General features: G+C 41.5%; 2 protein-coding genes across 5 annotated transcripts; both read right to left on the reverse strand.

Moving 5' to 3' along the window:
- Positions 1 to 2311: 2311 nt before the first annotated feature.
- On the reverse strand, positions 2312 to 9231 carry si:ch211-114c17.1 (pre-mRNA-processing factor 39). Of its 2 annotated transcripts, XM_056439834.1 has the most exons (17): positions 9150 to 9164; positions 8486 to 8513; positions 8067 to 8317; positions 7747 to 7872; positions 7507 to 7625; positions 7221 to 7388; positions 6821 to 7001; positions 6604 to 6708; positions 5915 to 6041; positions 5670 to 5824; positions 5398 to 5524; positions 4644 to 4915; positions 4252 to 4430; positions 4075 to 4149; positions 3356 to 3527; positions 2993 to 3048; positions 2312 to 2849 (listed from the first exon to the last, which is right to left on the reverse strand). In XM_056439834.1, exons 3-17 carry the CDS (start codon positions 8313 to 8315, stop codon positions 2765 to 2767), a joined length of 2196 nt encoding a protein of 731 aa, XP_056295809.1. In that variant the 5' UTR covers positions 8316 to 8317; positions 8486 to 8513; positions 9150 to 9164; the 3' UTR covers positions 2312 to 2764. The 2 variants fall into 2 exon arrangements, with proteins under 2 accessions (XP_056295809.1, XP_056295810.1); XM_056439835.1 differs by lacking the exons at positions 2993 to 3048; positions 8486 to 8513 and having other exon boundaries at positions 9150 to 9231.
- A 1310-nt stretch (positions 9232 to 10541) lies between these two features.
- On the reverse strand, positions 10542 to 24976 carry ganabb (glucosidase II alpha subunit b). Of its 3 annotated transcripts, none has more exons than XM_056439045.1 (25): positions 24915 to 24976; positions 23943 to 24044; positions 23711 to 23819; positions 23191 to 23318; positions 22295 to 22474; positions 22069 to 22134; positions 20422 to 20479; positions 20240 to 20327; positions 20039 to 20135; positions 19723 to 19903; positions 19464 to 19617; positions 18711 to 18946; positions 18381 to 18507; positions 18115 to 18194; positions 17533 to 17673; positions 16984 to 17080; positions 16786 to 16887; positions 15668 to 15911; positions 15389 to 15453; positions 14935 to 15011; positions 14674 to 14748; positions 14475 to 14588; positions 13944 to 14053; positions 11998 to 12098; positions 10542 to 11860 (listed from the first exon to the last, which is right to left on the reverse strand). In XM_056439045.1, exons 1-25 carry the CDS (start codon positions 24932 to 24934, stop codon positions 11745 to 11747), a joined length of 2868 nt encoding a protein of 955 aa, XP_056295020.1. In that variant the 5' UTR covers positions 24935 to 24976; the 3' UTR covers positions 10542 to 11744. The 3 variants fall into 3 exon arrangements, with proteins under 3 accessions (XP_056295020.1, XP_056295021.1, XP_056295022.1); XM_056439046.1 differs by lacking the exon at positions 24915 to 24976 and adding an exon at positions 24821 to 24895; XM_056439047.1 differs by lacking the exon at positions 22069 to 22134 and having other exon boundaries at positions 24915 to 24949.
- Between the last annotated feature and the right edge of the window lie 37 nt (positions 24977 to 25013).

Genomic DNA, 25013 nt, shown 5'->3' on the forward strand with positions numbered 1-25013 from the left:
AGGTTACATGTTTATGATGATTTAGTTTATTTCGATCAGCAAAATATACAACAATCATAATTCAACAAAAGAAGAAAGTGGCTGACCGAAAGGGTCGAGGCTGAAGCTAACGAGCTTATAAGTGCCCTAACCTATGATTTCTCGAAAAAACTTATTTCAAAGAATCATATATATATATACACACATACATACGTATACATATACATACATATACACACACATATATACATATAAACACACACACTATACATACACACAAATGCATATAAACATAAAACGAAAAACAAAACAAAAAACTTGTCCCCATTAACCGTTGACGTCATGATGATGTAGTAATGAAGGTTACAGGTGAAGCACAGGTGGTGCTGTGACTGGGTGCTAACTGAACGCTGCTTAATAAGAAAAACTCAACTGTCTCTTTATTTTTCAATTGCCAATATCTATTGCCTTGTGGTCATCATATACTCACTCTTCCATGTGGGAATGTTTAGTTCCAAAATGACCCAAATAAAACAAGGAAATACATGATGTATACAACTATGCTGGAAATTAACCATGAACATAAATATCAGAGGAAATAAACGGCATTAAATACATATGTATCAATAACAGGTATACTGCCATCTAGCGGTATAAAGGTGAACCGTTTACTCTGCGGTGGAAATATAGTCTCTGCACAGAAACATTACTTTGATTAATCTATATTAGGAACTGTGTTGCATCAAACAATGCAACGATTAAGTGAGAAGGTGATTCTTGCTGTGTAGGCTACATGAATATTAAACTTCCCGTCGTCACCACTGTCGCTAACATATCCAGGTTTAATTCTTTATTCTTTATATTGACTAATTAATAGTCTTCTAACGTTACCCTGCTATGTGTTTGCATCGTTAAAATATCCCCGTTTAATTATTTATTCTTTATATTGATTCATAATACGAATATGTATCACTGGCTTTTATTTTGACTTCATTTTAAGCACTTCCGTTCTGTCGTTTTTGGTTTCAGACAGCAGAAACGAAATACGGAGGTGGTATTCCGTTTTTGGTTTTCAAACGGAAAACGAAAAAACCACGTGTTTTCCGTATTCCGTATTTGGAATGAAACGAAAAAACAAACTAACATTACGTACACGGACCCGGTCGGGGGTCAATTGGCCGGTCGGCGTTTATGAGATTGGAGTGGGACGCGGAGAAACTGTGAAGTGTTGCTCTTCGCAATAAAACATCTTTGATGGGACGTGTCGCGTCTCGGCCAATCAGCGTCAAGATGTCTTCAGCGTTTGGTGGTTTAGGTTAGCTTGAATGTTAGCCGCTACTTCTGCTGCTGTCGCGCTGCACGGTGGAGCGATGCTAACAAAGTACCCGCACGTTAAAAACAATGTGATTTAGCATATTTTTAGTCTCAATACTTCATTAAAAGAGCGATCAGAGCGCACGCGCTGCTCCGTGTCAAGTTGTTTGCACGCGCAGCGCAGCGCTCACAGCGAGGGGCGTTAAGTGGCCGAATTTTCGGCTTTAAAAATAAAAATAAAAAAAGATGCCAGAAGTGAAATGTTTAAGTTCAGTCTGTAAAGTTCTGTAACTCTACAGCTGCTCTTCCTGATGAACTCTGTATCCTCTGGTCAGAGACTAACGGCCTCATAGTGTATAATCATTGATCAATGCTATGATGGCTCCATGTAGTTTCATTAATATCTTGCTGTATTAATACTAATATTACTGCTATTTGTTAAGTGTTGAAAAAGTTGGTACAAAGTGAACCATACAGATATTTTATTTATTACTATTATAGATAAATATACCAGTATCGTATTTATGGTATACTGTTTTTATGGTATTGCATCATGATATTTATGGCAGGTATGGTATAGAAGATCGTGACAACCAGGTAGAGGCAGAACAGACTTGAGGAACAGACTCATGGCTCAGCAGAGCACAAGACTTGAAGACTTGTTCACGCCAACAACAAAAAAAGGAAGTTGGTTCATGAATGACCATATTATACACAATATTACTATTATTATAGGGCCCGATCACTGACTTGGTGTCAGAATGGAGGACCTATAGATTATCATACAACGTCCAACATCGATGTTCGTGGAAGTCACCCCCCCCCCCGCGCCTATCCTCCTCACCTTTTTCACCCCTGACCCGTTTTCATGCCTGACTGATGTTCAGAATACTCTCCCAACATTTCTAGAAATACTGTAGATACGAGAAGCAAGTTTACATTTCACAACTAAGTGCGACGGTTGAGTTTTCCCCCTCGTTATGGAAGTACAAGTAAACGGACACATGACACAAACCGCTCTCTTGTGACACTATAAAACACCTTTATATACATTAGAAAAAACAAATATCCTACTCTGGAATGGTACAAAATGTCAATCATACATCACCTGTGAAGTTGGATAAACTGGATGAGTTTAAAAACGGGAGTGAAGAGCTTGCAAACAAATACAAAAATAGTTCTGATTAAAATGGAGAGACACTGACGCAGAGAATAGGAGTGCGTTCCTTTCATCGTCTTTCCACTTGCCACTCAAGACTCAACACTGAAATGACACAACATGCTAAAAGAGCTCAAATCCGGACCCTTATTTAATCACATCCAGGACAGTGCGGTAACTCAGAGGAAGGACGGGGAGGAGAGGATGCTGGGATATTATTTTAGAAGGTGGACCGGCAAGACTGGGTGGTTCATTTGTCCAGCTGATAGTCATCCTGGGTGAAAACCGTCTACTGTGGCGTTTTGGTGTCAGTCACTTAGCTGGGAGGATAGTAGCCTTGGTTGTAGTTCCAGGTGTTTTGGTAACCGTAGCTGCCATAGCTGCCGTACTGCGGCTGCTGGAAAACAATCACAAACAAACAATGAGTATTCACTTATCGTAGAAGTAAAACACCGACTAGAAAACCTAGCAACTCACTGGACAGATTGGGTGATAAATACAATGCGGCTGATGGAGTAGCTAAGAAATGAGCCATCTCACCTCCTTCTCATCTCTGTTGAGTTGCACAAGTAGAGCACCGACTGGGCATGTATGGTCTTTGTTGTTTATACAAAAAAAGTGTACAAATGTACTTAGGGAAATGTATTTCAGGTCTAGCAAGTGAAACAAAACATCGAAAGGTACACAGCACATCTCAAACTGCAGCGTAACCCAACTCGCCCAGTGATGCAAGAACTCTCGCAGGTTTTTTTTGCTCGAGCAAGTCAGATATATATTTAGGCCCAAGTAGAGATTTTAAAATAAAACAATAACAACATTCTTTTGGTCAGTCCAGCCATATTTGTTCATTTACAGATTCCCCTGAATATTCTTTCATCCACACAAGCAGTAAACTCATCTCACCTGGTACCAGCTGCCGTAGCCCCCGTAGCTGGCCTGTGAGCTGGCGTCGGCGCCCATCACAGGAGGAGGGGGGGTCGTGATGGGGACATGCGGCACGGTCGGTTGGACTTCAGCGGACACGGCAACAGCTGAGCCGTCGTCACTTTTGCTCAGCTTCTCCGAGTCCTCGTCGCTAAAAGAAAATCTAATTGTTACTAATGATCTCAATGCAGATCTTATTTACACAGAAACAAAGAAAACAATCCTATCGGCAGACTTCTGATGGTATTTGTCTTCAAACGATTCTCCCAGCTGGGTGAGCCGAGTCATCAATAAGGCCGAGGACACAATATCAATAAATTAACACTTGAATCTAGAAAATGTGTGAAACAAGTTGTTGTTTTATTTCATTTAGCCTATTTTGATTCTAGGACTCAGAAATAAACGAAAAAAGAACAGCATGCACCATGTTCAACTATCAATATTGAAGTTACAAAGCGAACTTTATTTTAATACATTAAATCTGATGCAGGAGCTACAACTATGTCATTTTCAAACGTAAACATTTAAATTACGGTTGTGTGATTTTTTGTGTGGATTAAGATTACAACTGAAACCTGTCCAACATGAAAAAGGAACAAACTAAATACTATTCATGACACTCGCACAATGTGATATTTAACTTTAAACATGAACAGCTGCAGCTGAGAGAGAAATGTTTGGAATTTGATTAGATCTACCCGTTCTCAGCTCCTCTCTTCGTTCCACCGAGCTCCTTCAGCAGCTTCTGGTGCTCCTCGTAGACGGACAGCACACTGCAGTGGACACACGGACCATGAAGACCTACACTCAGGACCGAGACCACGAGTGATTTGTTCATCAGGGTTTACAGAACCACTCATGTGGCGAACTCTGACCTCTGGATAGAGTTGCTGTAGTCCTCTGCGAACTGGAGGCGTCTCTGGGAAAAGAGGATCTTGGTGTGTGGGGCGAGGGGAGCTGCCAGGGCCCGCGTCACACACTCTTGCACCGCCTCCGCTGAGGGGTCCCCCGACACCTCCAGCTCCAACAGGTTGAGGTGCAGCTTATCGTTATCCTGCGCGGGGACACAGAGACTTATCAGCAGATATTTAGAGGTGTTCAATAAATGTTACGGAGAACTTGCTCTGCATGTTGAGCCCCCAATATGCAGCTTGCTGCAAGCTCAACGTCGTCCGTGTTCAACAATGACAATCTTAACTTTTGGGATGAGAGAAGATTGACCAAAAGCCCGTGTTATTAGTCGATGTGTGGGTGCTGATCTTCTCACCGGACTTATCTCCAGTGCCTCCTGTAAAACTCTGCGGGCTCTGCTGGGGTTCCTGCCCACCTTCAGCACCAAACGAGCCAGCTTGATGGAATAAAAAGCGTGTAACGTGGGCTTCTCTTTGGATTCATCCACCGCCTCACGCAGCAAGGCCTCCGATTGGTCCAGCTGGCCCGCTCGCCTCTCTAAAGCCGATCTGCGAAGGCGGACCACCGCCAACCCTGGTAGCGTTTTCTCCAGAGCCTCCAGCACTCGTCGGGCCTCGGTTAAGTCGCCTGATGGAAAAGATGAGGGACATTTCATGAGTGGTGATGAACAATGCAGGGAAGGGATCGCATAAGGAATGTCTGCTTGACTTTGAGACGACACTGAGTGTTGGTGAGGAACACAGAACCCTCCATGGGGCACCTTCAATGTGTTAGAATTATGAAAAGGGCATTAGAGGGCTTAGAGGACCCACATTAAAGACATTTCTAATGGTATATATTCAGTTTATGACAAATAAGTGAAAACATGACAAGTTCAGCTTCTTATCAAGCACAATAATTAGCTTGACCATTTGACCCCCTTAGTCACCTTCACAAAGTTTGAACTTGACTGACATTCACAACATATTTGATGGATTACATCACAGAGTATCTTGAAATGAATAACCCTGCATACTGAAAAAGTTAAGACGGACTTAAGGCATTTTACATTTGAAAAAAGAAAACCGAATGAAGCTGCGTTGGTACAGTGTGTTCATGTTGTGTCGTACCGTGCCTCTCCTCGAACGTGGCCCACTGCATGTGGATGTTGGGTTTGTACGCAAGGTGGATCTCACAGGCTCGTTTGAAAATGGCCCGGGCCTCGTCCATATTCTGCGACTCCAAGTACTGATTGTACTGAATGACACATACGAGAACATGTTACACAGAGATCTCTCACATATACATGTATATACACACACACAGTGATGACCAGTGTATGCCCTTTTGTGTGTTTTTTCAAGAAATATGACTCTCAGACAAACACACTTTTCCTCCTCACCCTGATCCAGAACTCCTCATACAGCGCGCAGGCGATCAGACAACGTTCGAAGAGTATGCGAACCCTGCTGTCGTCCTGGGCAACCGCAGCATCCTTCGATTCCTCCTGGGGCTGGGCTGTGACCTCCGACTCCGCGGTCGCTGCCTGCTCTGGATCTAAAAAGGAGAAAATGGCATTCAAAGTTTTTAAATGCTTTCAGATGTTACCACAGATGTGAAGACCCTCTGAGACGGGTGACAGCTGACCTTGTTGGGGGTCTTGGGGGTCTTTGGTGTCCTTATTCAGCTGAGCGATCTCCCAGTCTAGGTAGGAGTGCCAGGCCCGCAACTGGAGGCGATCCAGTGGCTTGACATGGAAGTAAGGACGTTTGATCTACAGGCCAGAGATAAATAAATCCGTAAGTCATGAAAGTGTGTAACCAGTTAAATTACTATAAATTAAAAAAGGGGAATAGAAAATGTACCAGGATTCTAAATAGTTTCTGTAAAACTGCAAACAGTAGAGCACATTTAAATAAAATACATTAATACTATTTGGTTGTGACCATTTTGGGATTCGGTTTTCAGAAAGATCTCAATATTGAAGCTCAATACGTGATTGAAAGCCACTCAAATGTTTCCATCGCACAGTGTTAAAAACACCAACTCTTGAAAGGTGGCACATTAACTTCCCTGTTATTTGATCCATGAGTTGGCTTCTTTCACAAAATGAAAAAGGCCTTCGCCCCAAATTAAGGTCACCATCAATAAATTACGTTTTTTTCTCTCGTACTAAAACTCATCATAAGTATCAAACGTGTAAAATATGTTAACATGTTTGTTGTCAAGCCTTGCTTTTGAGTTTCAGACAAGTAGCGAGGTAGGAAAATCACAAAAAGATGGAAGAAGTCATGAATGAACAGAGCGTAGAACAAAGAGAGAAAGGGGAAACTCACAGATTCTTCGTAGTGCCATCTCTTGCGGACTTCTCCCTCGTTGTCTTGGTACACTTTGTCCCTGCGAACCAGCACTTGTTCCCTCATCTTCTGCATCAATTCCTCCTAAACACAGAAAGTGGGAAAATATACAAAATAATCATTTTTTTGATCATGTTATAGCTCACTCGTATAAAGGTTTGAAACTTTCAAACCGAGTGAGTCACAAGTTACTCACTGTGTCTGTGCCCTCGGGTGTGGCGGGCTCTTCCTCCCCTGGCGGCCTCTCCTCCTCCTCTTCCTGGGCTTGTTCGGCACGCTCTGCTTTCTGACTCTGCCGGCACAACGTCCTCAGCTCCTCATACTCCTCCTGGGAAAGCACATCTTTAGGTTCCTGGCTGTTCAGGTGCTCCTTGAACCTGAAGGAGGGAAGGATGCAAAATGAGGAGAAAAGAGTAAAAAGGGGAGAAGGAGAGAGGAGGTGTTCAAGCAAGAGAAGAAAGATCACAATAGTATGTTGATTTAATGCTGAAAATATTCATTACCCAACAACATTCTAAAATAACATTGGCATTTTTATTTTCTAATCCAAGAAATTGTGACCGGCGCACACTCGGCTCACGTGTGTGTGGTCTTACTTGTCGTAGTGAGTGTTGTAGAGCTGCGTGGGAACTTTGAGGACTCTGTCCAGGACGGCTGCTGCTTTCTTCATGTTGCCCTGCTCCTTTTCCCACTCGACATAAAGATCCCAAAGCCTGTCTGAGTGGAAGTCCACACCTGCTGCCACAACCGCATCCTCAAACACACTGCGGGTCCAGGTTTGGAAAACAATTAAGACTACAGCTTTAACAACAGCCATTAATTGTTGATTTACTGACGACAAACAGCATAAAACACAACAACAAAAGATGTGTCTTTAAGTACCAGCGAATCCGCGTGGGCGACTCGGGCAGGTTCATATCCAGTGTTCCCAGCAGCAGATTGATGTAGTGGATCCACAAATCTACACTCAAGGGGATTGCCTGGAGACCCTGAACACACACCTGACACAGCACACAACATTGAAACCAGTGAAAAAAGTTTTCTAAAATAAACTTTAAAGTATATTTAAAATGGTGAGAGTAAGAACCAGCACTGAATTGTAAACCCTTTCTCCAGTTTTACCTCCTGTGCTTTGTCGTTGTACCCAGCTCGGCGCTCAAGATCAGCAAATTTCTTCCAGTAGCCGTAGCAGAGCGGATAACGAGTGAGGAAAGCCTCCAGCGCTCTGCGTGAGGCAGTGATGTGACTCTGGACATATGAGAGAAAATGGAAGTCAAAACGTCACTCAGAGTTACTGCAAGCCTCCAGACCCAACATTGACTGGATGTCAATATAAACGCATCTTTACTGACGGAGAATATGATAGTTGCCCAAAAAAATTAAATGTATTTGAACCCTGTTGATTCTCCTCTGACTCTCACATCGAAACAACTAACACACACCTCTTGCTCGCAGTACTGCAGCAGGTCAGTCCAAGTGGTGAAGTCTTGAGGATTGTCCTGGGCGGCCTTCCACAGGCGCTCAAAGTCTGTGGGAAAGTCTCCCTCCTCGTCTTCTGCAGGTGGTGGCATTGAGAAGGTAACAGGGTCGGGGCCTACGAGGGCCTCGCCGGCCACGGCGGGACTGCCGTTCTCTTCTGACATTTCTGCCATCGCAGCCGGAGGCGATGCAGCAACCTCAGAGGCCTCCATGGCTGAAGACGGGGTAGATGGGTAATGAGTCAGTAAATCGACAATTATATGATGATGATTTTTTGACCATAACTTTTTTTCATGAAGCTTTTGGCCACAATCACTAACTCACAAAGTCCCGACAAACAGAAACACAACAATATCACAGACCACTCTTTCAATATACATACTCTTTTTTGGTTGACCTTCCTCTGCTACCTGAACACCAACAGGTGTTCCAACAATACAACAACAAAGTGTGGAAATTAATACAAACTACAAGGAAACCAATCAAAACAAATAAGCAGATAGACTACAAATATATATAATACGGCGCAGAGTAGGCCTAAGTGCTTTGAGAAGAGAAAACAAACTAAATATAACATTGACCAGTCACACTAGTCATGCAGCTGAAGCAGCGCCCGCAGCAGGCGAGATAAAAACAGTCAACAAAACAAAAAGTAAATAAGTAATGTTCTGCTTTTATCCTCGAGACACCTGCAGATATCGGTTTCATTCACAAAAATAGTCCACACGGGTTTGATCTCTGACTCTTCTACCTTTAGGATGTTGTGGACCTAACGACATAGCTAAGAATGATATTGACCGCAGACCACTTTTTTGAAACCCCGGGGTGAGGTGCGCTACAGTTGGTGAGCGGACCTCCGAGCTGGGTCGTTCTGTGTAACGTCATTTGAAATCACGTTAGCCTAGCTTAGCTTGTCATGCCTGTCAACAAGCCTCCAGTCGCATCGGACCTTTATTTCAAATACTTGCAGATGAAACCAATGCTCATGAATATCTGTGAAACGAGAAAACGGCGCATCGCACATTCATAAATACTGCTCTCACTACCTGAAGACTCCTCGAGCTCCCCGTTGCCGCTCATCTCCTCACAGCCTTCCGCCGCCATGATGGGAAACGTCTCACTGACGTCATTCACCCGCGACACGACACTGACCAAAATAAATGAACAGCCGTCAAAGAATCGAAAGAATACCTTGTTACATAAGCGTTGTGTAATAAATGTTACAGATACATCTCCCTGATGCAGTTTGAGGTTGCCTGAATTACTTCATGTCTTTCTTATTTTGTAATGTTTGATATTGTTATTGTACGGTACTTTAAACATAACAAAAAATAAACCGTGTTTATAGTAATTCATGATATAGATGTAGGCCTATTCAAGATTTAAAGTAATTTGTTGTTGATTGGAAACACACACGCACACACACATATATATATATATATATATATATATAAATAAATAAAATTGTATTACTAAAACCAACATTTTGGAATGACCTACCGGAGGGGATAAGGCTCGCAGAATCAGTAACTTCTTTTAAATCACTTCTTAAAACCCATTTTTATAGAGCAGCTTTTGAGTGATCTATTTAATTTTTAATTTTTAATATACTTGTAAATGTAATATTGGTTTCTTGCTGTTCCAATTGTTTGGCTTTGACTCTTTGTGGAGCACTTTGTAAACATTGTTTTTAAAGGTGCTATATAAATAAAGTTATTATTATTATTATTATTTAGATTTCTACAAATAACATGTTACATTTGTAATGCTGTTCAGGATCTAAATATATGTATGTACCATTGACAATTATGTTCATAAGAAAGGGTTAAATTATGATTTGTCATACAAATAATTGAACAATTGTACATTGTCTATTTGTAATTGTGTATAACCGTTTGCCTCCTATTTGCAAGCTAAAAGGAAAATGTGAAAAAACCCACTTTGTTCTTGATGAATACCTTATTTACATTATATTTACTTTAAATGAACTTTATTTGATTTCATCAAAGCTACGATTAGTGTGTGGTATGTCTTGTTTTATCATTCTATGCCCAAAGGGTAAAATAATCCCATTGGAACTTTTTTTGTTGACACACCTTAAATCTCCGCATAGCCAGTGTCCAAAATCTCTTTGAAACAAAACTGGTTCAAAAAAAAGAAAGAAAGTGAAATAGACTCAAACCAATATGAATACAATCCAGTCTAGGTCACAGTAAAACCTGTTGTTAAATGTACTTATTTCTATTCTTAATGTGATTTTTTTTGGGCAAATCCCTGTAAAAATATTTTTACATATATATTTAATTGTAATTTATATTTTTTTATGAAATATTTTTTGTATGTGTTTCTTGTCTATTTACCAATACGTACAATTTAATTTCGTGAATGTGACTACTTGGCTTTGAAATTCCAGAAATGATTTAGGCAAGAAGAAAAAGTTACTTTTTACATTTGGTCAACTTTATTTTTACTTGGTCTTATCTTTTAGTACATCTGACAATTTTGAATTTGTTCCTTCGCTTAAATATCCACCAATTCAAGCCATCACCAACAAAATTGCAGCAACATGTACATTAATGATCATAAAACAATCAAAAGACAAATTTATAACAAAACCCCTAAAAGGTCCAATGATTTAACAATCCAGTCTCCAGAATCATTTGAATATTTATGAGTGCTGTGTGTGTATTTAGGATTGATTTGTTGTGTAAATCAAAAAGCTTTAAATGAACATTCGCTTGTGAAACACCCCATTCAAAAGATTAGATTTGAACCATTCATTAAAATCCAAATGACATACTGGAAATCCTGGACGATCCCGACATCTAGCAACACATGAAAATCTAAACAACTTTTAAAGTTCTCACTCTTCCTCAAGTGCATTAAAAAAAAAACTAGAAAACAAAGATGGGAAAGAACTCAATAAAAGAAAGCATGTCAACAAGATGATCCGCAAACATCAGTGGTTCAGTCCCCTGAGGTGATTCCCAACCGCTGAAAATCTCTGTGCTGCAGTTTAACAAAGTGAAGTGGAGAGCCACACACTGATTGTTGGCACGCCCACCAAAATACATGAAATGTGGCACCAGTACAGAAGGTCGAGCTCTGCGCTGATTGAAATGCTTGGCTGAAGAGTATCAAGTCGAAAACAGAGAAAGGGAATCACCAGCAGGTGGAGCGTGTGCTTTGAATGTGAACTTTCGTTTAAATAACAAACAATCATTCAGTGATCTTTCTTATGAGGCAGTAAAGATGGACAACACATTGGACAATAAAAAAAGTGTGCCTGAATGTTTTCTTTCTTTACCTAAAAGATTCATTACATTTTTCTCAATTGTTATCTATTTGTAAATGTGACAAACATAATTACCTAACTATTAGTAATCTCCTTTGTTGTTAGGTATGACAGTGTGACTGAGCACAAGAGGGACATGGCAGCGACGTTACGTGGCTCAGTTCGACTAACAGGTTTTGTGAGTGTGTGTGTGTAAACTGTGTATTCACTGTGTTTGTCCTTTATTTTCCATTATGACCATCCTGTTGTTTTGCTGTGGTTAGTCTTCTTCATCGGCGGCTTGTGTCTCCTTCTCATATTCTATCCACTTCAGTCAGTTTCTCCTTTTACACCTCCACTCCTGTCTCTATGGTAACTGAAGCATCACATTCCAATCTAACCCTGCATTCATGCCGGGCTTACGAAGCGTCAACACAGACATGGAGGCATCAAAGTCAAACTCTAGCTGGCTCTCCTGACCATCTGCAAAACACAAAGAGAGACAGGATGAGAGAAAAAAGGGCACTACAAAAAATCTGTATTCCAACTTGAGCAAGTGAGTTTTGTCAGTACACACGTGAGCATCAACGTGCAGGTGACATGCTGCATATTGCACTCACCAGCCGTCTTAAGGGTAACCTTGCCGGGTTTACTGGCTCCCAGGATGATAATTCGTTCAAACCAGGATTGGGTGGAAAACTGGGAATCTGGAGCCAGGTTCCTGTGAACCAAGCAGAGACATGGGCTTAATATCTGTACAACAGAACAATTATTACTTGAACCTGCTAAAACAATTGGTCAATATTTTATAGTGTTATATCTGTATGGCTCAGATCAGTCTCAATAATTGCAAATGCACACAAAGACTCACAAATGAAAACACGAAGATTCACAATGCGCACAGAATAATTCACAAATATATTCAATTTACAAATGCACGCAGAAGGATTCACAAATACATTCCAATGTACACGTAAATAAATTGGCAGGACATGGCAGCAACGTTACGTGGCTCAGTTCGACTGACAGGTTTTGTGAGTGTGTGTAAACTCTGTATTCAATGTGTTTGTCCTTTATTTTCCATTATGACCATCCTGTTGTCTTGCTGTGGTTAGTCTTCTTTGGTAAATAAATTACGATTTGTATAATTGTAAAAGAAAAATCATAAATATATTTATGCATTTCTATGTGGATTTGTCTATTTGTTTGTGGATTTATATGTATTTATTTGTGGATCGCTACACACTTTCGCACGGATTTATGAGACTCCCCTAGTGGCTGAATCTGTAAAGGTTTTTTTTCCAACATGGACCAATCTGTAGCCAATCAGATGTTGTCCCGCCTTAGAGGGGCGGGGCCTATCTCTGTGGCTCATCTCCGTGCATAAAGTTAAATTTTCCGCCATCCACCATCGAAGAATTGCAATTAATGAGATTAACCTGACCCCATATATCTGTGTTTAAGATCTGAACTGTATTTGAATTTGAAACTATAGCAATATATATTTGAGTTGATTTTTGCTTAAAGTAACGTTACATTATGTAACAATTGTACCTTAAAATAACAGCTTGAAAAAAATTGTGCCGCTACAATGACTTTTAATATGGCGATTTGCGTCTCCGCCATTGCCATCGGGGGTCTGTGGGGAAATAACTCCGCTATGTAGGATTCTGGAGCCGCCCGCTCCGGGCGGATGTACTTCGACCTGCTTTCTGGCAGTGATTACGCAATGTCATATAGTGCCACTCCACGCTCGCAGCTACAGTATAAGGGTAGCTTTTTTATGTAGCTTTAATGGTGTTGTCAACAATATTGTATTCGATCACACGTACTCCACATTCAAACATTTAGAAAACAACGTATATAGGCTGAAAACGCGATCGGTATTTCATCTAAACTAAATGTTGTCATTCTTTTGGTTATGTTGTAACAATTCGCCCTTAGCAACTCAATCAAGGGGAAAAGGTACAATACGCTAAAAAAAAAGGGAATGGGCGGATCTGCGAGTTCTGGTGTTAACTCTCTCTGCTCAAATGGTCGTAAAAGAAAAACACAGTCGATATGCGGAAACCCAAATGTTATTATATTAAATCAAATTCAATGCATCTGCAAGTCCCCAAAATGAACACATACACTACAAACAATCAAACCCACTCAAAACGAAGTATAATCCCCGGATCCCGACAGTCCCCAAAGTCTTTGCAGTCCCCCAAAACAAAAGTAAATGACTGCACCCCCCTCCCCAAAAGCCGGCAAACAGCTGACCGACCAGGCGGAAGCGTGGCGGGCGCCGCGTTCAATCCCCGCGCTACTTCACCCTAGTCCGGTAGGTGCTGGGCCCAGTTCAGTGTTCCTGCGCAGTCTTCGTATTAGTGATCCCACCCGTTGGTATAAATCCAAAATAGAAACAGTCGCCGGATTGCTTCTACCGGGCTGCATCTATCGTTACTGGGTATTTACGACACTGAAGTAAACGTTAAATACCTCAAAAACTGAAGGGGGCGCTAAAAGGGAAAAACTACATAATGGGGCTTTAAAAAGAAGCAGGAGAATATTGATTACTTACACAGAAGAGAGCATGTTGTTGGCAAAGAAGAGCTTTCTGTGAATAAACTCCTTCTTTTCATAGTTGAAGGTGTGGCCATCATCTATGTAGAGCTCGCCCGTTGCAGTTCTCTGTCAAAGAAACAGTCAAAACATCAAGTCGGACAACGCAACATGACAAAATAGCAGCGGATAAACATTTATTTTCAACTAGATCCCTTGTTTCACATTGTAGGAGCAATCCCTGAAATGGAAATATTGGCTTAAACACCATTGCCTCCAACAATGACGAGACGGATTACTGATGGTGTACATAACAGCAAAACGTCATGTAAAAACAGAAATATTTCTAAACTGATGGGCTTCTGATTTATTTTAGAATACCAAACTGAAGCCGCTGTCCTGATTGAATTGTGAATTTGGCCAAAACTAACATGCGTTTCTTGAAAGGTGTTTCTATTTATTAATTTTCTGTCTTTCTAAATCTTTTTCTTTTCATAAGACACAGAGTTGTGTCTTGGAGCAGTCTTTGGGGGATGAACGTTTGCGTTACCTGGGGGTTAAGAGCCACATATAAAGTGTAAGGATCTTGCATCATGCAGGAGGAGGACCTGCGAACCCGACTCTTCCTGGGAATAATGGAGCCGCCACGCTGGAACACGGGGATCTGATACGAAGACAGAAAGCTCCATATTAACAGAAGAGGATATGAGGAAAATACTGACCATAAAAATAATGTAGACAGAACTTACAGATCTTATGGTGACAGGGATGTAAAGGTTCTGGGCCCCATTGTGCTTTTGGAAGGTGTGGACATCAAACCAAACCTGAGGAACAAGTTAAGACATCCTTCCTTCATCACCAACGACACCTGAATCAGCCGTCATGTCCTACAAGAAGACCTTTTCTTGACAGGACCAATTTACATTCCAACACTGAGCTTCAGCCTGAACACAACAGAAAGATACTGTCATTGTAATGCGTGTTAACGCTTCCATGTTTCTTCCTCATACCTCGTCTTTGCCAGGTAGGTAGGCGGTGACTCCCCTCGCTCCTTCCTCAGTGACTGGGTGCACCAACAGGTCTCTCCCTGCAGCGTTAAGTAGCGTCAGTTGATATGTTAATCGCTTTAAAGCACGCCTGCCTTGCTGTAACAATTGATTTGAAGTTTTCATTCTCAGTTGTCCTCTTGTACCTCGGCTGGAGTACTTTTATGCATGTGCCGATTTGGACAACTGAGCAGAGATTCTATAATTAAATCGCGAAATAGTCAGAGGAACTTTCACCTCCAGAGATGAAAAACTAAAGAGATAAATAGATCCAATGATGGATTTGATCAAGCTAGGCAGAGCACATCATTCAAGATCTGGTAAGACTAAACAAAATTAAGCCCCTGGGCTTTCTTCAGGCACACTTAAAGTAAAAGTACTTTCTTTTTTAAAGTGTTTTTGTCTTGCGTTATCTTACCGATCAAGAACTCGTCATCCAGAGCGAACGTAGCAGGATCCTGAGGATACTCCACCCACAGTGGTCTGAAACAGATTCAAATATTTTCATCTGCATCAAAGCACATTATTTAAATCTGCAGTGAATTCAAACCAACAATATTCAGTATTCCTGTACATTGGGATATTATGCATAACAAGTCACATTAGTTAACATATAGTTTGAATTTCCATTCATTTGAACAATCATTTCCTCTTTCCTGTATGAAATCCTCACCAATGTTCCCTGCCCTGTGCTCACCTCATGATGGGCTGTCCTGTGCGGTGTGCGTGGTAGAACTGCTGGTACCAGTAGGGCAGCAGGGTGTAGCGCTGGCGTACCGCTTCACGGATCAGAGCCGTGTTTTCCGGACCAAACAGCCAGGGCTCTCGGCGGGGGGTGTCCAGGTGTGCGTGGGCCCTGAAGAACGGCTGGTACGCTCCAGTCTGGTACCAACGCACCAGCAGCTCGGTGCTCGGAGACTTGAAGAAACCACCAACGTCAGCTGTGAGACAGATGAGTCAGTACTAGTGTCAGAGGGTGACATAAATAAAAAGAGCCACCTCAATCTTTAGAGCCAATGGTTGGAACCGGAGAGGAATTTGTTTCTTTCTCGTACTAAATACATTTTATTTAATGCAGGTGCATTGACATAATAACACACGTGATGTAATCATGAATTTGAGCTTCACACATACATACAGCTAGCACACCTGCTTTATGCAACTGCAGCTAGATTACCCGGGGAACCGGTACGGTCACCATGGTAAACTCATGCAGTTTATCAGTGCACGTTTGCATGACATTACAAACACTGTTGGGAGATAAGGTAAAATAAATTTTCAAAACACTGATTAAATGCACTTCTTTTTTCGTCATCACAATGCTATTACTGCTATCGTCATGTGACTCTGGCAGCTAGAGGAGGCTCTGGTTATTTAATTATAACGCCTTTAATAGACATTTCTGCATTGAGCTAGGTTCCATTTGACAGTTTTATTTTACAGGTATATTTAATTAATAATAATAATACATTTATTTTATAAAGCGCCTTTCAAGGCACTCAAGGTCGCCGTACAACACATTAAAAAATAGTTCAAAGGACGGCCACAATTAAATGGACACAAATTAAATGTTATGAAACATTTGAATGAGGAAATGTCAGAATTCTAGACTAGTACCTCCCGATGTATACAACGATTTAACCATGAGGAAATACGCAAGTATTAATTGTATTGCAAAATCTTTTTACATATACCTAAAATAAAAAATAAAAACAACTGCTTCAAAAGTAAGCCACAAGATTTCTCTGAATATTTTTTGGGTGATGTTATTTTCAAGCCACGCTAAGTTAACGCCGACTGAAGGGACAAACTCACCACCGCAGAAAGAGATTCCAACCAGGCCCAGACTCAGACACATGGGGATCGAGATCTTCAGATGCTCCCACTCAGCAGCATTATCTCCCGTCCACACAGCACCTACAGACGCAAAAACACGTCACGGTTCTGTGCCTAAAATAACCTGCCATGAAAGATTTCTAGAAGGAAGAACAGTAAAATCCGTAAAGGGCTTACCGTAGCGCTGTGACCCAGCAAAGAAAGCTCTGGTCAGGACAAACGGTCGCTCAACTCCTCCTGACCTCTGGATCAGACCCTGCGCTGTGGCCATTTGCTGCAGGTTGTACACGTGATAATTAGTGCTATTTTTTGCCCATAACATTTTATTTATATTGTTTGGTACTATTTCAAAGTCATTTGTGAACTGCGACAGTATGATGCCGAAAAGATGATTGAAAACACAAAGATTTCAATCCCACTGCTGGATAATGGTATCATAGCATCAAGGAAAAGCACAGAGGTAAATCTTTATCTGTCTAAAGTCCCAAGTCTAATCACTCGGGGCATTATATTTTACCAAAACATTGATTTGGATTTTTCTCTCTGTTCTTATGGTATATTTGTGGGATGTGTCATGCTTAAATACAAACTGAACATTAAGTTATGCAGTAATGTTCCGAGATAAATCAACTACAGTAATTACATTCATGCATGAACACTGAAAACCATGAAGATGAAAACAGTCAGTCTTTAACATTAAGCCAATGACGGATAATGTGCCCTCACCACATAGAAACCATACAAGTTGTGCATGTCTCGGTGCTCCCAGGCTCCGTGCACCGCGTCCTTGTGCATGGTCACCTCTGGCCCGTTGAAGACAGACGGCTCATTCATGTCGTTCCATGCATACAGGTTCTCCATGGAACCCTGCAGTGGACAGATTGTGGATGGCAGTGTTAAAGCCCAAAAAACTATATTATTGGAAAAGTGCCATTTTAAATCCATGAACAAAGTTGATTCACCGGTGCGCAGAAATTACAAAAGAAAAATCCTTTTAGATACCTACAACTGTAGTCAGTGGCCAACATAACAAAAGTGAGGTTGTGGTTGGCAGATCCCAGGTGAGATTATTTTAATGTCACTGGGTTTTGCAGAAAAAGACTGTGTGACATTTACCGGTTCAATAAAAAAGGTTGAACGTTTAGAAATGTTGCATGTTTTAAATTATTGCAATTTTTTCATAAAAACCTAGCGCACAGCAAGAGCCAACATCCTAAAACTTCAATATCTCACTTGCACATGTAGCTACAGATCAGTGACCTGTTTGACTTTAGCTGAGCAACAGAGGCCACTGTCCTTTAAACTCACCTCATACTGATCGTAGGCAAACATGCTGGCCCACCAGTCCCTCATGTCGGCACGAGTGAAGTCAGGATAGCCGGCACTACCTAAAGGACATCATCCGAAGCAGAGAAAGGAACGAGAGAAATAGTAATTGTCGTAATCTCCGCACACTGAGCAACATGTCACTATCAATGTCAATGAGTCTCATCGACGAGCTAGTTCATGAAGAATATTTACAAATTCAGTTAAACATTTTCTGGTAAATGATGCAAAGTTGTCAGTCTCTTTACCAGGCCAGCACCAGCCCTCGTAGTCTCCACCATCTTTGTTCTTGATATAGAAAGCCCGATTTCGGATTTCATTATGAATCTTGTAGTTGCTGTCTACTTTGATATGAGGGTCCACAATGGCCACCATCTATTTAAAAAATGAAAGAAAATGGAGCAGCAAGTCTTGAAAGTACATGTGCAAGTCCTATCAAGAAGGTGCCTGCAGGTTATTTTACTGAGATTTCAGGTGACATGAGATTGAAAGTAAAATGGACACCGGAGAACCCACGAAATAGTGGATCCAAATATTATCTGCTGGGACTGTGATGTTGTATTATCTATATTATGTACCTTGCGTTTCTTGTCCATGAGACCCTGCAGCATTTCCTTTGGTGTTGCAAACTTGTGTGGATCCCAGGTGAAGTAACGCTTGCCATCCGTGTGTTCAATGTCAAGCCAGATGTAGTCATAAGGGATGTCATGCTCATCAAAGCCTGCATCCACTGAAGTCACGTCCTCCTGGTCGTTGTAGTTCCAGCGGCACTGGTGGTAGCCCACAGCGGCTTCGGGAGGAAAGGACTGGGTGCCTTATGGACGAGAGCAGAAGAAGGTAAGAAGACATGACAGGAACTGAGACTGGATAAGTCAGTACAATGCTGATCTTTTATTTGGCGAAGCAGATAACCAAACTGGTATCAGCTTGTAAAACATCCAACTTGAACTGAGCTAATGCATTTGTAATTAATGTCTGAACCGTCAAGGCTATTTAGTAGCGGTAATTTTTATAATAAACTTGACTTAAGTGAAACAGCTAACTGTAAATCAACAAATGTGTTGTTTATCTTTATTTAAAGAATCAAAGTTATGTAATATGTATCAAACATAAGTGGTTGATTCAATGAAAACTAATTGAAAAGAAATTGGTGCAGCAAACATTCAATGCTGTCTCAAGTCCCAGGAACTAATAGGTCAAATGGAGAAAACAGATGTCTTTAGTATTCAGAATATACATTGAAAGTGATACTTGTTCAGCCAACCTATACTACAAGAAGCACTCTTGAGTCCTGACCTGAGAAACCTTGGGAAATAAAGCATGCGTCCTACCTGTAAGGGAGGCATACTGAGAGAAGACATCTTTTGGTGTTGGCCCAAGCATGATGAAGACATCAATTATGCCGCTTTCAGAGATCCAACGCACATCTGTCTGTGGAGTCTCGCTAGAGCCTTGAACGTAATCCAACATTTTTCCAAACACGGTCTGGAAAGAGACAAAAGAGTGAGTGAATCACTGAGCTTCGGTGCAGCAGAAATTCACTGCTGGCTCAAGTCCCCGGCACAAAGGAAAAATAAAAAAAGGACATACCTTCCCAGCTGTGTTGGAGCTGATATCCACCCAGGTCTCAGCAGCATTGAGCCAGAAGATGCCCGTGGTTCGCTGGGCGTTGTGGGCCAACATGACCGGGACAGCGCCATAAAGGGCCATAGGGTTGTACAGCTCGTACTGGAACACATCCAAGTTATAGAGACGATATGGATCTCCATTCCTGAAACCGAAAAATACACTCAAGCTAGATCCAACGCAGAGAAGACCACGCCCATCAGTGTGCGTGTACCAATCAATATCAAAGGAATCTCAAATTCCATCTTAATTTTGCACATGACTTGTTGTTGCCACTCACTCTGTTGTTTTGAGCCTGAGGGTGTCTGCGTGTTCTGGGATGCCGTAGACGTGCTCAACACCCGGCAATGAAAAGTCTAAACTAATAGCAGATGGACCTTTGAGGCAAGATCATCACATTTTCAGTTTGAGGCGAGTTAATCCATAATGCAGGTATTATCAACTAATTCATCCAATTGAATTAACCAACTGAAATGATTACCATTTGGTTTGCTGTCTGAGTGCGATTTAAACGTTTCCTCCCACATCCCGGCTTCTACTTTTTCTTCCTCTTCCTCTTCTTTTGCTTTCTGGCAGGCAGACAGGAAGAACAATGACACCATTTACAAGAGAAGATACCGCACAGAAATGTGGCACTTAAAATAAAGAGGAAGTGTGTCGTACCTCTGCCTGGCTTGCCGGATCAGCCTCCTCTTTCTTCTCGCCCTCTGGGTCTACCTGACTGCTCCATGGCACACATCGTGGAAGGGGTGGGGGGGTTACAGGAAAGATAAAGATGTGTCACTTTGGAATCGTAATGCCATCTTGGAAGAATATATAGGGTTCTAATTAAACCATGATAAAAGAAAAATACATACAAACTGGGAGGTTGATGAATACTCCCTGACTCCACATTGACAACTAGCAAATAATCTACAAGGACTGGATTGACTTCACTGTAATGACAAAGGGGACTGAGCAACTCCCTACAGTGTGGCTATTTTCAAGCAAGGCATAATGGGACTGGATCTCTGGAGGCTACTGCTTGTACCAGACACAAAGCTCCCCAGGATCCCCAGTATACCATGGTGCGATTAAGGGCATAGCATTACACCGACATTTTGTATTGACATACAGTTGTGGATGTGCATGACCTGCAGCAGCGCACATGCAAGAGGCAGTGGTGCAAAAAAATACACCATATTCACATTTGAGCGGAAAAACAAGTCTCTTGTGTTGCTCCGCAAGAAGGTGAGTGGGGAGTTTGTAGAGTACTCGACTACAAACACATTTTAACACTATAACATTAACAGACTTATGAGGGACAAAGAAAAAAGAAAACATTGTATGCAGCTGAACCAGAAAGAGTTTTTATTCCAGTTTGGTCTCAATATGATGATTTGGTTTTGTAGTTTCACTCAAACCATATTTATTGATTTAGCCTCCATCTAAAATTGCAACCACAACTTAAAAGAAAATCTGTGCGCGACTGTCACAATGCACCACAAACACAAGTATGAAGGCGCCTACAAAGGCTGTATTTCTGCAATAATGAGTGTATGGTTTAGAGCTCAAAAGAAGCACCAAACCGTAAAAACAGTTTTTCCAAATATTTCAAAAAAATTAACTAAAATGCAAACTGATGTATAACCACAAAGAGAGATGTTGCTGTTGCGTTTGGGAACTGGGCAGACGTACTGGAAAATAAGACACTAACTATCTACTGGGAGTCAAACTACATGTGTGTGAAGACAACAAAGTTTTACTTTTATATGCCTTCTAAACTGGTGCACAGCTGCTGCCACTATTATATTTCATCTTTTGCATTTAGCGCTCACCACGAGATGAGCAAGCAACACACTGTCAGTCATGCAGTTATAATGTTAGAGTTAGATCTGCTGGATTGATGCGACATCGAAGGTTCAGTTCAGTGGTCACGGATCTGACAAGACAATTAAATCACTGGATGGTACAGCAGACCCTACAACATTCAGATGAACGTATTTTTTGATTATCGTTTGATTCTTTCTTGGATTCATGAAATGAGATGAAAAATCGACATCTTAAGTGGCAATTATTTAATGATTAGTTTTAATGATCTTTTTAAAACATGGAGGATGATAACAGGAGGCTAGGATAATTATTTAATTATTAATCGAATTAAACACCGACATGCACACACTCGGACACACCCTTCGCTCACACCCAGTCACATTTATTGGAGGATCAACACTGTATTTGGTGTGATGGGAGTTCCTAGATTTGTTGTCACTGTTGGCAGCATTAGCACAAGGAACAGAATACACACTTACAAATCTTAAGGGTCTTTACCTAGAGAATACTCTCTTGATATTATCCCACACGCTAGCCACTGTGCTAGTTACTTTATAGGAGAAACTAGGATGATAGGGAGAAGAGGACAGAACAACGAGTCAGAGACAATACTTAAAAAACAAACCATTTCATGGGAACAAAAATCGTCCACTGAGTGAGGGTGTGGATAAAAAAAAAAAGAGGGCTAGCATTTGTAAATGTGAATGCATGTGTGGTTTCTCACGTGTCCTTGCGCATCCTCAGGTGCTCAAAGGCTAGCAGGCCGCGCGAGTTCAGCGACATCAGCACTTCTCGCCCTTCCATAATGTCCAACCGGAAGGGCCGGGCGCTGACGATGACCCTCTGAGACTCCGACCCCAGTGACAGCACCACCCCGTTCTCGTCCTGAGACAGGAGAGACAGGCTGAGAGAGCGAGAAAGAGAGGTGAAATTAAGATAAGTTGGTTCAGAAAAACTCAAATGAGGCTGACAAATGTAAGAATTAAACTACTACATTGCACATCTAAATTGTGTAGGGCTGTCTTAGTCAATGCAAATGACGCTAAACTAAATTTCAAGGATGGAAATGTACTTGAAATGAAATTTTGAGGGATAAAGCCAGAGAGCAATTATCTGAAAATGCTGGCTGTTTTTCATCTGGTCTCTTGTCTTACTGAAAGAATGTCACACTGATAGTTTTTTCAGTCAAATTAAATATTCATTAGGTGTTACTTAATTCAGACATGCATATGGGCACAGGTACTAATATGATTAACAATGGCTCTGTTCTATTCAAGTGTCTCAGTAAGCTAGCATGTACAATACCAGGACTCTGAAACTGAAGCAGCTAATTGGAATACAGCCATCAATAATTGTATGTTTTACACTTCTGCTTTCTGTGATATATAAACATAACATGACTGAACAAAAGTTATAAATGATCATTCTCTTTTTTCTACAGTCCTGGAAGAAGGATAACGCTTTGGCCAGTTTCTGAGCTCTATAGAACACACAAGACACATTTCTGATTTGGGGCTAAATTAATCAAACTTAAAATGGATATTTTGCTTTTTCAGCTCGATTCATTTATATAAAAAAATCTAGCCACCCTACAGTCAGCAACACCCATGGGAGACTTACGGCTCAGTAGGCGGCTCCCTGATGAGAACGTCTGGGACCTCATAGCGAGGCTTCAGAGGCTTCAGCTCGTTAATCTTCACCCGTGTTATGTTTCCCTGGAGACGGTAGAGCTCAAGCAGCAGACGCACCTGAGAGACAAATGCAGAAAGAGAGCGCGAGGTAGAGGGGTCCGCAGATAAGGAGGGGAAATCGGGAGAAGCAAAAGAGGGTGCAGAAGAATAGTCTCATAAACACTACAGCGGAAACCAGAAATTGGCAAAAGGGTACAGGCAAGGGACAGTTTTTTGGCAGTCCACTCAGTTGTCCATATTAGACATTTGGAATAAATACTACAAAGGGAAACTGGTAACTTGTGTTTTCATAACAGGATCCACATATGGCCATATTTATATATTTTTTAACAGTTCGCGGCTCTTGTGATTTAAAGTACAAACAAGACTTGATGTTATGTTGTTAGTGCCTTATCTTTATGGCAGAATTAATTCCACTCAATGTGAACTGCTTCTCTATGTGCGTTTACCTTATTGTTGTCATTGATGAGCTGCAGCGTGAGTCTGGTGCCGGTCAACTCCATGGTCTCCAGCAGGGCTCGATAGGGAGACTCACCGGGCTTCAACGCTCGCTGACGCCTTTTGGAGAGAAAAATGTACAGAGTCAATACCGGTGATGAATCAGTAACTGTGTGCTTTTATTGCAACTCCAGCTTCAGGAGAGTAAAACAAAATGTGCTTATTTTTTCCATTTGCACTCACTTGCAGAAGGCACTCTGGTCACAGGTCTTGAAGTTGCCCTTGTCCACAGCCCACGTCCCACTGAGGGACATCACCAGCCAGAGCACCAAGACAGGCGCCATCCTACAGAAACAACCCAACGTTTAGATAATCACCTCTCCAAATAATTAGGTTGAACAATGCACAATTACCCAGGACGTGAGTACGTTTACAGGGGTTACGGTTCAACAGACACACACAAACGGACTTTAATCTCTCTGTGCTGGAAATGCAGCATCTGAAAATAACTCAAGACAGCGAACCCATTTCCCGTATCCTGGTCATGCCGCAGCTCCAACCCGTGCATATATTAAGATTTTAAACAGGAGACAGAAATCACGAGGACAATTGTGCCTCATTATATAGAGGGATGAGATTGTTCTGGAATCATCGAGAAAATGACCCCAGACTCCAGAAGGTTAAGCATTAGAGCCCGAATCTGCATATAAAGAAGTATTTTCGGCCCTCACATTTGTCCCCAAAACGTGCGGTGTGCTTGAAATGATGGCAGAAGACAGAGTTAGCTCGCTAAAGTATCGGCTAATGTCATTATGTGGGATATGTTCAGCTAGTTTGCGATCAGATTTCTGGAAAGAAAAGACACCAGAAAACAGGCACACATTACTAATTAGACCACACTAAAGCGGCGGTCTTTTACAAAGGGACTAACGTCTGACGTTTGACAGTGGAGGTGTCATTAATTAGAAATATATTCGGATCGTAATTTCGTGCTAACCTTGCTTAGCGGACTGACTGTCAATCCGTTAGCTTTAATTCAATTGGAGGAGATCGAGACTTTTACGGAAACGTTGTAATTGTCCGTGTCGGCCGTTACAGGTTGAAAAAATACGTTTGCTTACATGTCTACTAGGTGTGTAGCTACTAATCTCTGGGACATAATATATCAAACGAATGATAAATCCGCGGTGTAACGCCGGACCTGCTTTGTCTTACCTCTCAGCGAAGGCGGCCATCTTGATTATGCTTCCGCTCGACTCCACCCACTGTCCGTGAAAGACCATGAAAAAGTAACTGAAATATTTACTTAGTTTT

Source organism: Pseudoliparis swirei, chromosome 19 (genome assembly GCF_029220125.1).
Source record: "Pseudoliparis swirei isolate HS2019 ecotype Mariana Trench chromosome 19, NWPU_hadal_v1, whole genome shotgun sequence".
Classification (NCBI taxonomy): Eukaryota; Metazoa; Chordata; class Actinopteri; order Perciformes; family Liparidae; genus Pseudoliparis; species Pseudoliparis swirei.